The 12,875-nt window shown below is 46.7% G+C and overlaps 2 protein-coding genes across 5 annotated transcripts; both read left to right on the forward strand.

The window, feature by feature from the left end:
• The first annotated feature begins 44 nt into the window (after positions 1–44).
• On the forward strand, positions 45–5,311 carry faim2b (Fas apoptotic inhibitory molecule 2b). Of its 3 annotated transcripts, none has more exons than XM_041241539.1 (7): positions 45–377; positions 1,557–1,594; positions 2,692–2,779; positions 3,021–3,116; positions 4,365–4,418; positions 4,530–4,731; positions 4,975–5,311. In XM_041241539.1, the coding sequence occupies exons 2-6, from the start codon at positions 1,566–1,568 to the stop codon at positions 4,677–4,679; spliced, it is 417 nt and encodes a 138-aa protein (XP_041097473.1). In that variant the 5' UTR covers positions 45–377; positions 1,557–1,565; the 3' UTR covers positions 4,680–4,731; positions 4,975–5,311. The 3 variants fall into 3 exon arrangements, with proteins under 3 accessions (XP_041097473.1, XP_041097471.1, XP_041097472.1); XM_041241537.1 differs by lacking the exon at positions 1,557–1,594 and adding an exon at positions 1,424–1,461 and having other exon boundaries at positions 48–377; XM_041241538.1 differs by lacking the exons at positions 1,557–1,594; positions 4,975–5,311 and adding an exon at positions 1,424–1,461 and having other exon boundaries at positions 52–377; positions 4,530–4,758.
• Positions 5,312–8,191: 2,880 nt separating this feature from the next.
• Positions 8,192–12,560, forward strand: LOC121308861. Of its 2 annotated transcripts, none has more exons than XM_041241536.1 (8): positions 8,192–9,050; positions 9,518–9,576; positions 9,680–9,870; positions 10,506–10,590; positions 11,026–11,161; positions 11,512–11,707; positions 11,854–11,963; positions 12,253–12,560. In XM_041241536.1, the coding sequence occupies exons 1-8, from the start codon at positions 8,932–8,934 to the stop codon at positions 12,524–12,526; spliced, it is 1,170 nt and encodes a 389-aa protein (XP_041097470.1). In that variant the 5' UTR covers positions 8,192–8,931; the 3' UTR covers positions 12,527–12,560. The 2 variants fall into 2 exon arrangements, with proteins under 2 accessions (XP_041097470.1, XP_041097469.1); XM_041241535.1 differs by having other exon boundaries at positions 8,193–9,050; positions 10,978–11,161; positions 12,253–12,558.
• The last annotated feature ends 315 nt before the right edge of the window (positions 12,561–12,875 follow it).

Here is a 12,875-nt window from a genome sequence, read left to right on the forward strand (position 1 = left end):
TGTTATATCTGTCTCTCAGTCTATACCAGGGGGGTCACACTCCAGTCCTCGAGGGACCGCGGCGTCTCCTGGTTTTCATTCCAGCTCAAGCTCTCAGTTAACTCCACTGGTGGAATTATTTGCATAATTTGGACGTGTTTGATATTGAAGGTGTTTTCCAGCCTCTGATTTTCAGACAGGCCCGTGATTGAAGCTGCCCTGCCTGTAGCAGCACGCTGCGCCTAGAGAGAAGTGTTTGAATGCCTGGTGGAGCGATGCCTGAGTGAAGGGCCCTGTTGCTTTTCACAGGGTGTGGGCAGGACAGTTTACAAGCTGCTTCTCTCTCTCTCATTCCCAGGCGGTATTTCCCGTGGAATCTCATTCTCCTCTCTATCTTCGTAAGTACAGAGCCGTCGCTGTCCTCCTCCTTGCAGCTGTCATAGACACACTCCCCTTGACTTTAAACAAAACACCTGCTAGAAACTTTAACACACAGATGAAGGCGCTAGCATTAGAAACGCCTGTCTGCTTGACTCGGTTTCTTCTAGTTTCAGTAACACTGATGAAGGCACTAGCATTAGAAACGCCTGTCTGCTGGACTCGGTTTCTTCTAGTTTCAGTAACACTGATGAAGGCACTAGCATTAGAAACGCCTGTCTGCTGGACTCGGTTTCTTCTAGTTTCAGCACTGATGAAGGCACTAGCATTAGAAACGCTGCTTGACTCGGTTTCTTCTAGTTTCAGTAACACTGATGAAGGCACTAGCATTAGAAACGCCTGTCTGCTCTCGGTTTCTTCTAGTTTCAGTAACACTGATGAAGGCACTAGCATTAGAAACGCCTGTCTGCTGGACTCGGTTTCTTCTAGTTTCAGTAACACTGATGAAGGCACTAGCATTAGAAACGCCTGTCTGCTGGACTCGGTTTCTTCTAGTTTCAGTAACACTGATGAAGGCACTAGCATTAGAAACGCCTGTCTGCTTGACTCTGTTTCTTCTAGTTTCAGTAACACTGATGAAGGCAAGCATTAGCACTCAGGTTTCTTCTGGTTTCAGTAACACTGATGAAGGCGCTAGCATTAGAAACGCTCTGTCTGCTTGACTCGGTTTCTTCTAGTTTCAGTAACACTGATGAAGGCACTAGCATTAGTTGTCTGCTTGACTCGGTTTCTTCTAGTTTCAGTAACACTGATGAAGGCACTAGCATTAGAAACGCAAACTCGCCTGTCTGTAACTGATGACACTCGGTGTCTGCTTGACTCGGTTTCAGTAACACTGATGAAGGCGCTAGCATTAGAAACGCTTGTCTGCTGGACTCGGTTTCTTCCAGTCTCTGATGAAGGCGTTCCTTAAATTGAATTTGCTTTGGCCTACGTGTGGATGAAGTCAGGTTTAACTTAATCTGGTTACCCCCCTCCTCCCTTCCCCCCCTCCCTCTCTGTTTAGACTCTCTCAATGTCCTACATGACTGCGATGCTGTCCAGGTATTTTTTTTTGGGGGGGGGGGTGCATGACCTTTGACCTTGTTTCTTGTAACTGGGTTTTGTTTTGTTTTTGTTGTTGTTGTCGCTCTGCTCAGACTGTTAGCATGGCCTGCATGCTCGCCTTTATATCAAGGTACTGTCTGTGTGTGTGTGTGTGTGTGTGTGTGTGTGTGTGTGTGTTCTACAGCTCTGGCCAAAAGTTTTGCCTCACCTAGACTTTTAGGATTGATACATTATTCAGTTATAATTGTTGATTTATTTTTTAAAGCAAGCTGTTTGAACATTATTTGGGTCTTTCGTTTATCGTCATGCAATCAAAGAAACTACAAAATGAGATTGCAAAAAAAATCCCGCGGAGTCTTTGTTGACCCTGCCTGTAGTAAGTGTGTAGCAGTGTAGCCATGGGGACCAGGGGAGGCGGTTAGGTACCTTTACTGAATTCTGATTGGAATTGTACTGCTGCGTGTGCTCTGTGCTGCGTGTGCTCTGTGCTGTGCTGTGTGTGCTCTGTGCTGTGTGCTGTGTGCTCTGTGCTGTGTGTGCTCTGTGCTGTGTGTGCTCTGTGCTGTGTGTGCTCTGTGCTGTGTGTGCTCTGTGCTGTGTGTGCTCTGTGCTGTGTGTGCTCTGTGCTGTGTGTGCTCTGTGTGCTCTGTGCTGTGTGCTCTGTGCTGTGTGTGCTCTGTGCTGTGTGCTGTGTGCTGTGTGCTCTGTGCTGTGTGTGCTCTGTGCTGTGTGTGCTCTGTGCTGTGTGTTCTGTGCTGTGTGTGCTCTGTGCTGTGTGTGCTCTGTGCTGTGTGTGCTCTGTGCTGTGTGTGCTCTGTGCTGTGTGTGCTCTGTGCTGTGTGTGCTCTGTGCTGTGTGTGCTCTGTGCTGTGTGTGCTCTGTGCTGTGTGTTCTGTGCTGTGTGTGCTCTGTGCTGTGTGTTCTGTGCTGTGTGTGCTCTGTGCTGTGTGCTGTGTGCTGTGTGTGCTGTGCTGTGTGTGTTCTGTGCTGTGTGTGCTCTGTGCTGTGTGCTGTGTGCTCTGTGTGTGTGTCTGTGCTGTGTGTGCTCTGTGCTGTGTGTGCTCTGTGCTGTGTGTGCTCTGTGCTTGTGTTCTGTGCTGTGTGTGCTCTGTGCTGTGTGTGCTCTGTGCTGTGTGTGCTCTGTGCATTGTGTTCTATGCTGTGTGTGCTCTGTGCTCTGTGTTCTGTGTTCTCTCACAGTGCGACTCTCTCCCCTCTCCCCTCCAGCTACTACAACACCAAGTCTGTGCTTCTGTGTCTGGGGATAACGGCCATGGTGTGCCTCTCTGTCACCATATTCAGCTTCCAGACAAAGGTGAGAACGACTGTTACTGACTCCCGATCGGCACCCATCTCAGCAACACTCGGGGTCAAATAATTAAAGACTGGGGGCATCACACTCCATTCCTCGAGGGACCGCGGCGTCTCCTGGTTTTCATTCCAGCTCAAGCTCTCAGTTAACATTACTGATGGAATTATTTGTTCAATTGGAGGTGTTTAATATTTTTTCAAGGTCTTTGAACTAACCCTGTGTGTGTGTGTGCGTGTCTCTGCAGTTTGACTTCACTTCCTGTCAGGGTGTGCTGTTCGTTCTTATGATGGTGCTGTTCTTCAGTGGGATTGTGATGGCCATCGTCCTGCCCTACAAATATGTGAGTGAAACCAGGAATCATACAGAGATGCACAGACTTGAGCACTGCACCCTGATACACACACACACTGGAGCGCTGCACCCTGATACACACACACACTGGAGCGCTGCACCCTGATACACACACACACTGGAGCGCTGCACCCTGATACACACACACACTGGAGCGCTGCACCCTGATACACACACACACTGGAGCGCTGCACCCTGATACACACACACACACACACACTGAAGCACTGCACCCTGATACACACACACACACACACACACTGGAGCAATGCACCCTGATACACACACACACACTGGAGCGCTGCACCCTGATACACACACACACACACTGCACACCTGGATACACACACACACACACACACACACACACACACACTGGAGCACTGCACCCTGATACACACACACACTGGAGCGCTGCACCCTGATACACACACACACTGGAGCGCTGCACCCTGATACACACACACACTGGAGCACTGCACCCTGATACACACACACACACACACACTGAAGCACTGCACCCTGATACACACACACACACTGGAGCGCTGCACCCTGATACACACACACACTGGAGCACTGCACCCTAATACACACACACACACACACACTGGAGCACTGCACCCTGATACACACACACACACTGGAGCGCTGCACCCTGATACACACACACACTGAAGCACTGCACCCTGATACACACACACACACTGGAGCGCTGCACCCTGATAAACACACACACACTGGAGCACTGCACCCTAATACACACACACACACACACACACACTGGAGCGCTGCACCCTGATACACACACACACTGGAGCGCTGCACCCTGATACACACACACACTGGAGCGCTGCACCCTGATACACACACACACTGGAGCGCTGCACCCTGATACACACACACACTGGAGCGCTGCACCCTGATACACACACACACTGGAGCGCTGCACCCTGATACACACACACACTGGAGCGCTGCACCCTGATACACACACACACTGGAGCGCTGCACCCTGATACACACACACACTGGAGCGCTGCACCCTGATACACACACACACTGGAGCGCTGCACCCTGATACACACACACACTGGAGCGCTGCACCCTGATACACACACACACTGGAGCACTGCACCCTGATACACATACACTCGAGCACTGCACCCTGACACACACACCCCCTGTTCAGTGCTGTCAGGCTCCACAGTGACCCCCAGTCCTGGGTCTCTTGCAGGTTCCCTGGCTGCACGTTGTCTATGCGATTCTGGGGGCGATCATTTTCACCATGGTGAGTTCACAAAAAAAAAAAAAAAAGAAAGAAAAACATATTGAGTGTGGTCCCCATACTAAATTCTCTCTCTCCCCCTCTTCACTATCCTCCTCTCCTCTCCCCTCTCAGTTCCTAGCCTTCGACACTCAATTGCTGATGGGAAATCGACGCTATGCGATGAGCCCGGAGGAGTACATCTTCGGAGCTCTGAACATCTACCTGGACATCGTCTATGTGTTCTCCTTCTTCCTGCAGCTCTTTGGGACCCAGCGGGAGTGAGGGGGCTAGTGCCGCCCCCCTCCTCCACACCAGGAGTGAGGGGCCACCATCAAACCCCCCCCCCCCCCCCCCCAGGAGTGAGGGGAGGGGCTACCATCACCCCCCCCCGGTCAGGAGTGAGGGGCCAGGGCTACGGGGTCAGTCTGTTCTTCAATTCGTCTGTTCTTCAATTCGTAAAATTGGGAATTGATTTTAAAAAAGGGAATCGAAATTGAAAAACAGGAACTGACCCCTGACCCTCACTCACTGCTGCCCCCTGCAGACCTTCCTCATTTAATAGCATTTGTTTGGGGGTTTTTTGCCATTTTTTGGAGTGCTGGTAAACATCCTCTTTTGCCTCTGTGTGCTTCAGCTGCTTCACCTCCTCTCTGTGCGTCTCCTGCTGTCGTGAGCCTGCATGGCCACACGCTGCGGATTTAAATCTTTGTGTGCATGCCGGCTGAGCTCTGAGGCCGAGTCGTAGACTAGTATTTCTTTAACTCCTTCAGCTCACAAACGTAAGAAATAATAAACGCTGTTTAAAATGTATACACACATATACAAATAAGAATAATAAGGGATGGCTTTGCTTTTAATAAAACGATCTTTAAACACCAAGCTAGAAAACACAACTACAGACATAGCACCAAGCTGGCATTAATTATTATTATTATTATTATTATTATTATTATTATTATTAATTTATTTGGCAGGGGACTTTATCCGAGGCGACTTACAGGTGTGACAGGGTTCCAATGCAAGCTTCATATTTAAGCACAGTGTAGTTTACAGTACGTGCAAATCATCATATTACTAGAATACAATATGAACTAGGATGCAGCGAGTTATATCTACAGTGACATATCAATAGTGCAAGGATAGCAGGTCAGCTGAGGATCCAGTATTGGGCATTCCGGTAACTGTAATCCCGCTGAGAGAGACACCTGAGCCAGGTACAGCGTCCCTGGCTGGCTGTCCTTACTGTCTGTAGGTCTGTTGTAAATGGACTGAGTTGCTTCATCAAAATGTAGAAATAATGCATCGACTGTTTAAATAGAAGGCTGGCATACTCCATTGTGACTCATTTAATTTAGGATAGACTATATATATATATAATATGCATATGCACCAACTAATGTATGTAACTCTCTCTCTCTCTATATATATATATATATATTGAAATGAAGGTGTATATGATCTTATATTCGCTTTGGTGTTTTGTGAGGTCTATCCAGTGATTACCTGCTCTGATCTCTGAATTGCTTACACTGAACCATATGGGACTAACTATTGATGTGTTTATTTTGTAAAAGAAATGAAGTATTTTCTGTACATGGCTAATAAAGTATTCAACACTGACTAACCAGCCGAGTGCGTCCTCTGATTTATAGAGCGGCCTGTGCACTGGCACGCTCACACCCTGGAGCCCTCTCCTCTGTCTGCTTCCTGCATCATAATTATCATCCCTAACTACCCCACACACACATACATTAGGGTTGCCACCTGCCCCAGTTTCACTGGACCGACCCTGGTTTTGAAGAAGGTGTCCCAGGATTTCAATATTCCTTCCTGGGACACTAAAAGATCCTGCTTTTTAATCTCACGCTTCAAAATCCATCTAGATGATACAGGAACACGGCGCCTGTAAATCTAGCAGAGGTTAAATCCGAATACAGCATTACTGCAACAGAAGCACGATATGAATTGGTTGTCAGCACTACAGCAGTGATATTATAAATGCTACCTACACCCGACTAGGCAGCACAGCACAAACTACAATGCAAGAAGAGATGCACCGTTATCCTTAAACAAAACCATCTCCAAACAAGCAAATACACTGGGACTGTTTAAAAAACGAGACCGTTATCCTTAAACAAAACCATCTCCAAACAAGCAAATACACTGGGACTGTTTAAAAAACGAGACCGTTATCCTTAAACAAAACCATCTCCAAACAAGCAAATACACTGGGACTGTTTAAAAAACGAGCCCGTTATCCTTAAACAAAACCATCTCCAAACGAGCAAATACACTGGGACTGTTTAAAAAACGAGCCCGTTATCCTTAAACAAAACCATCTCCAAACAAGCAAATACACTGGGACTGTTTAAAAAACGAGCCCGTTATCCTTAAACAAAACCATCTCCAAACAAGCAAATACACTGGGACTGTTTAAAAAACGAGCCCGTTATCCTTAAACAAAACCATCTCCAAACGAGCAAATACACTGGGACTGTTTAAAAAACGAGCCCGTTATCCTTAAACAAAACCATCTCCAAACAAGCAAATACACTGGGACTGTTTAAAAAACGAGCCCGTTATCCTTAAACAAAACCATCTCCAAACGAGCAAATACACTGGGACTGTTTAAAAAACGAGACCGTTATCCTTAAACAAAACCATCTCCAAACAAGCAAATACACTGGGACTGTTTAAAAAACGAGACCGTTATCCTTAAACAAAACCATCTCCAAACAAGCAAATACACTGGGACTGTTTAAAAAACGAGCCCGTTATCCTTAAACAAAACCATCTCCAAACAAGCAAATACACTGGGACCGTTTAAAAAACGAGCCCGTTATCCTTAAACAAAACCATCTCCAAACAAGCAAATACACTGGGACCGTTTAAAAAACGAGCCCGTTATCCTTAAACAAAACCATCTCCAAACAAGCAAATACACTGGGACCGTTTAAAAAACGAGCCCGTTATCCTTAAACAAAACCATCTCCAAACAAGCAAATACACTGGGACTGTTTAAAAAACGAGCCCGTTATCCTTAAACAAAACCATCTCCAAACAAGCAAATACACTGGGACTGTTTAAAAAACGAGCCCGTTATCCTTAAACAAAACCATCTCCAAACAAGCAAATACACTGGGACTGTTTAAAAAACGAGCCCGTTATCCTTAAACAAAACCATCTCCAAACAAGCAAATACACTGGGACTGTTTAAAAAACGAGCCCGTTATCCTTAAACAAAACCATCTCCAAACAAGCAAATACACTGGGACTGTTTAAAAAACGAGCCCGTTATCCTTAAACAAAACCATCTCCAAACAAGCAAATACACTGGGACCGTTTAAAAAACGAGCCCGTTATCCTTAAACAAAACCATCTCCAAACAAGCAAATACACTGGGACTGTTTAAAAAACGAGCCCGTTATCCTTAAACAAAACCATCTCCAAACAAGCAAATACACTGGGACTGTTTAAAAAACGAACAACAACAACAACAACAACAACAACAATAATAATAATAATAATAATAATAATAATAATAATAATAATAATAATAATAATGACGTGCCTGACAAACACAGTAAAGGTTGTGAAAATGTGTAATCGAGAGAAACAGCGGAAGGTCTTCTCATCTCTGGCCTCCAACACGCAACAGACAGTCCGCAGTATTCAGTAGCAAAGGCATATGCGTTGTTTATTGAGTTATTTTATAATAATGCGGGTATATTATACTGATATATGTTCTACATATACGTTTATTTACTGCACACAATGGCTTTTTTTTCTTTATTTCACAATTTCAATTTACAAATGCAGAGTCGACAAACCGTATAGTAAAATATATATAAATCACAATCTATTTATATAAATCACCCTCCGCGATTTCTTATCGCGAAACAAGCCCGATAATATCAGTGGCACGGCTAAGCGCTGTTTCGCAGCGGAGGTCCGTGTCGTTTATATTCACTAATATCACAAAATCAACAACATAAACAAAAACAAACAAAACCACCACCCCCTCCCCCGCTTCCGCGACGCGGCCCCGGCCACTCCCCGCGGAGCACGCCGCCGCTCGGCCGCTCTTCCCGGCCGGCTCGTCCAATGGAGGCCGCGGTCGCTCGGGGACGGGCCCCGGCCATGTTGTTGTTGTGTGTTTGAATGAGGAAGGAGCGGGAGAGAGACAGACCGGGGCTTGTGTGTGTGTTTCTGTTAAAGCCGGGGATTGGAGTTGTATTTCCCCCCCGTCCACAGTGCTTCCCTGAGAGGCTGGGGAGGGTGTTTTTGTTTTGATATCTAACAGGGCGGTGCGGTCGGGGTTTCAACCCCCCGGGTGAGGGACCGGAAAGCGCCCGGGTTTACGGCGCGTTTTCGGGGGCAGCTGGAGAGAGTTCTCTCGACTTAACTTTTTGTTATTATTATTATTATTATTATTGCAAATTACACACTCGGGCTTGCGTGTCTGTGGCCGCTCCAAACGCAGCTCCTGTACTAGATATTTATTTTTTACACCTTTTTAAAAGAAACCCGAGCCATGTTTAATAAGCTGTGCGAGTGGCTGCGGATCGCTAGCCCCCGGGACGGAGCGGGCGACCAGGCGGCAGCGCCGAGCCCCAGAGCCCGGTGTTTAGCGAGGAAGAGACCGTGGAGCAGGCAAGTGTTTTTCCAAAAAGACTGGATATTATTAACTTTAAAAACAGCGTCCTGCGAGCGGGTTGCTGTGCCTGCGTTGAATGCATACGCGGCGGCGGCCGCAGCCAGTATGAAACGCTGGGTATAATTTCATTTTATTTTATTAGCGTGGTTTTAAGATTGAAGTGTAAGACTCGAAGCGCTTGTGGTTAAAGTTACTTTTTAAATGTTGTTTTCCAAGCTGCGCTCTGTTTGTTTGTTTGTTTGTTGTTGTTTTTTTTTTTGTAAGTTAAACCGCGCTGCTGCTGCTGAAACGCAGGGCGACGCTTTTAAAGGTCTTTCTTTCAATACGTTGCTTTCTCGCATATAGTTTATTTATTGTCTCAAGGCTGGTGGTTCAGGTCTGAATGCGTTTCTAAACGGTTCTTGTTTTGTCCTGAATGTATTTATTTATTTGTTTGTTTGTTTATTTATTTTAATCTCCGCAGTGTGGATGGAGATGCCGACTCGGAGCCGGGGGAGAGAGACTTTAAGAAGTTCAGAATGGGTTTGTTCATTTTTTTATTTTGTTGTTCTTTACAGGTGTTAAAGTGACAGTTGTGTAATTTCTTTTTCTTTTTCTTTTTTATTAATCTGTGTAATTATTGCAGGGGAGCTGTTGGGCTCCGTGAAAGTCGCGGCAGGCGGGGTGAGAAGCCAGGGAAGCAACGCGCTGTCCTGGGTACGGAGTAACCTGAGCCCGGCTCTGAGCTCGGTGCTGCTAAGAGGAGCCCCCCAGGGACCGCCCAGCGACCGAGCCCGCCCCCCGAACCCGAACCGCCCCCCGGGGGAACAGAGCGAGGTACCGCTACCGAACCGCGATCTTTAACCAAAAAACAACAAACAAATAAGGATGTACATAAAGAATTCTAAAACAAAGAAACATAAATACAAATAAGGATATACATAAGCAATTCTAAAACTAAGGAAACATAAATACAAATAAGGATATACATAAGCAATTCTAAAACTAAGAAACATAAATACAAATAAGGATATACATAAGCAATTCTAAAACTAAGGAAACATAAATACAAATAAGGATATACATAAGCGATTCTAAAACTAAGGAAACATAAATACAAATAAGGATATACATAAGCAATTCTAAAACTAAGGAAACATAAATACAAATAAGGATATACATAAGCAATTCTAAAACTAAGAAACATAAATACAAATAAGGATATACATAAGCAATTCTAAAACTAAGGAAACATAAATACAAATAAGGATATACATAAGCAATTCTAAAACTAAGGAAACATAAATACAAATAAGGATATACATAAGCAATTCTAAAACTAAGGAAAAATAATTTTAAAATAATTGCATGGCTTGTTTCAAGGCAGGGCAGCGTCTCTCTCTCTCTCTCTCTCTCTCTCTCTCTCTGATCTCTGATCTCTCACCGTTTTGTTTGTGTTTTTTTCCTTCCAGTTTTTGAGAAGGACTCCCGGGCCCATCAGCGAAGCTTTCCTCGCTCCTCCGGGGAACTGCGGCTGGAAAGCTTTCTCCAAAACCGGTAACGTTTCACTTGACTTTAAAAACAAATACACACGTGAGTAAATAAAAAAAAAAAAAAGAAGAGTTATATACACAGCCTGTCTCGCACGCCAGGCATCGCTGGTCCGGCACAGGTGTTTCTATCAGCTGTTATCAGAGCCCCTTTCACCTGCATTGCCCTTCGGTACACAAGCCTTACATTTTGATGCGCGATGCTGGTTGCTGACAGGGTTGAACCCTGATAGATCTTCACTTATTAACTGTCAAATACATTTTTTGCAGGGGGGGGGTTAAAAAAAAGCTGTATATTTATGTAATTTGATGTGTTAGATTTTGTAAACCAGTGCTTTATTTATTGATGTATTGCTGTTGTTGTTTGTGTGTTGTTCTTTCTCTACTCTCCCAGAGTTCTCTCATGGTTCAGGTGATTGTAAGAGACGCTCTGTTCCCGCAGCTCTGCTTTTCCGAAGCTGCAAATCGAATGGGCACTCACACCGTGCGGGCCCCACCCCGCTCCCCAGCGCCGCGGCCGCACCAGCGGAGGCCCTTCTGGGAAGAACCCTGTGTCTCGGAGCGAACAGAACCCACGGGTGAGACCAGAACCAGAACCAGAGACACGGGCTGTGCAGCTCTGGCCAAAAAAATAATTGACGTCTTTTTATTTACCGTCATGCAATCAAAGAAACTACAGCATGATATCACAAAAGTCAACAGGAAGCCATAATAGTAGTACAGGAATTTTGTGTTAGATTTTGAAATGTCGCATTTTTAAACATTTGTCTCTCTTGTTCTCTCTGTCTTTCTCGTTCTCTGTCTTTCTCTCATTCTCTCTCTGTCTTTCTCTCGTTCTCTGTCTCTCTCGTTCTCTCTCATTCTCTCTTTGTCTCTCTGTCTGTCTCGTTCTCTGTCTCTGTTGTTCTCTCTGTGTCTCTCTCTGTAGCCCCTCCAGCAGCAGCAGCGGCAGTGGTGGGGTCGTCAGTGTGCAGTGCAGCCCGCGGCCCTGCAGCTCCATGTATGAGAAGAGCTTCCCCGTCCGAGTGCTGGCCAGCCCGTCCAGGAGCAGCTCTTCCCTGCACTGCAGCCCCCGGAGCACCTGGAGAGGGGCCAGGAGACAGGGAGGGGGTGCTGCGGAGGAGGTGAGAGGAGAGGGGGGGGCACAGGAGAGGAGGAAGGAAGAGAGACGGGGAGAAGTATCTGAACTGGATGCGGTTTTAATTCACTCCTGTGATTGTGTGTGTCTTTCTCTGTCTGTCTGTCTGACTGTCTCTCTCTGTGTGTGCAGTCTGTGCGCAGGGAGGAGAAGGAGGTGTACAGGCAGCTTCTGGAGATGGTGTCTGGAAGCAAGTCCCGAGGATCCCCCTCATACACGGGCTGGCACTCCCACAGAGACCTGTGAGTGCGAGAGCTACTGCATTCACAAAGAGAAGCAGAGTGACTGCACTTACAAAGAGGAGGAGTCCTTGGGTAATGCAAACACCAGGACTGGGAACGAGACTACTGCTGCACAGCAGTGCCACCCATTCCAGGTTTTGCTACCAGCTTGATTAACCCAGAGTGTGTGTCTAGGTAACAAGCTCAGGGGTGTCTTATTAAACTCGCAGTAAAACCAGGAATGGAGCAAACTGCTGTGCAACGGGAGTCTTATTCCAATCCCTGTGTAATGCTGCTGTTTTCTTTCCAGGTCCAGTTTCCTGAGCAGCAGAAGCTGCTTGATCCGGACAGCGCCCCCTAGCTGGCTGGAAGAGGAGGACGGAGAGGAGCGTTTGGGCGGGACCCTCGACGGCTCTCCCGTTCCCAGTAGCCAGGTCTCCAGCGCTCTGCCCAGCCCAGTGGCTGGGAGCAGTCCCCTGTCCGACCACGGGTTTGAGGGGGACACCGTCTCTCTGTCAGTCCCCTCGCTCCTCATTGAGGATGACACGCAGTCCTCAGGTGAGTCCCACGCTTCCTGGCTGTAGGTCACGATGAAACTCGAAAAGGACGTTCTGGCCAATATAAAATCAATGATCAATAGCACGTGACTTTTTTACTGTCTCAAGACTACTCCCTGGGTCAGCTATACCTGGAGTCTTGGGGGTCCGGTGGTTAGAGAAACGGGTTTCTTACCAGGAGGTCTCGGGTTCAAATCCCGACTCCCTGTGTGTGACCCCGAGCAAGTGGCTGAACCTCCTTGTGCTCCGTCCTTCGGATGAGACGTGAGACAAGCGAGGTCCTATTGGAAGCGACTCTGCAGCAGTTGTGATGCACAGCTCACCCCTAGTCTCTGGAAGTCGCTCTGGATAAAAGCGTTCGCTAAACCACTCGTTC

The sequence above is a fragment of the Polyodon spathula genome, unplaced genomic scaffold (genome assembly GCF_017654505.1).
Source record: "Polyodon spathula isolate WHYD16114869_AA unplaced genomic scaffold, ASM1765450v1 scaffolds_790, whole genome shotgun sequence".
Lineage (NCBI taxonomy): Eukaryota > Metazoa > Chordata > Actinopteri > Acipenseriformes > Polyodontidae > Polyodon > Polyodon spathula.

Bases quoted from the DNA above. Each gene is read 5' to 3' on its own strand.
- faim2b (XM_041241539.1), top strand. From the start codon at position 1,566: ATGGCCTGCATGCTCGCCTTTATATCAAG. The intron at 1,595-2,691 runs GTACTGTCTGTG...TCTCCCCTCCAG, and splicing joins ATGCTCGCCTTTATATCAAG to CTACTACAACACCAAGTCTG. The intron at 3,117-4,364 runs GTGAGTGAAACC...GGTCTCTTGCAG, and splicing joins TCGTCCTGCCCTACAAATAT to GTTCCCTGGCTGCACGTTGT.
- LOC121308861 (XM_041241535.1), top strand. From the start codon at position 8,932: ATGTTTAATAAGCTGTGCGAGTGGCTGCGGATCGCTAGCCCCCGGGAC. The intron at 9,871-10,505 runs GTACCGCTACCG...TTTTCCTTCCAG, and splicing joins CCCCGGGGGAACAGAGCGAG to TTTTTGAGAAGGACTCCCGG. The intron at 11,162-11,511 runs GTGAGACCAGAA...CTCTCTCTGTAG, and splicing joins GGAGCGAACAGAACCCACGG to CCCCTCCAGCAGCAGCAGCG.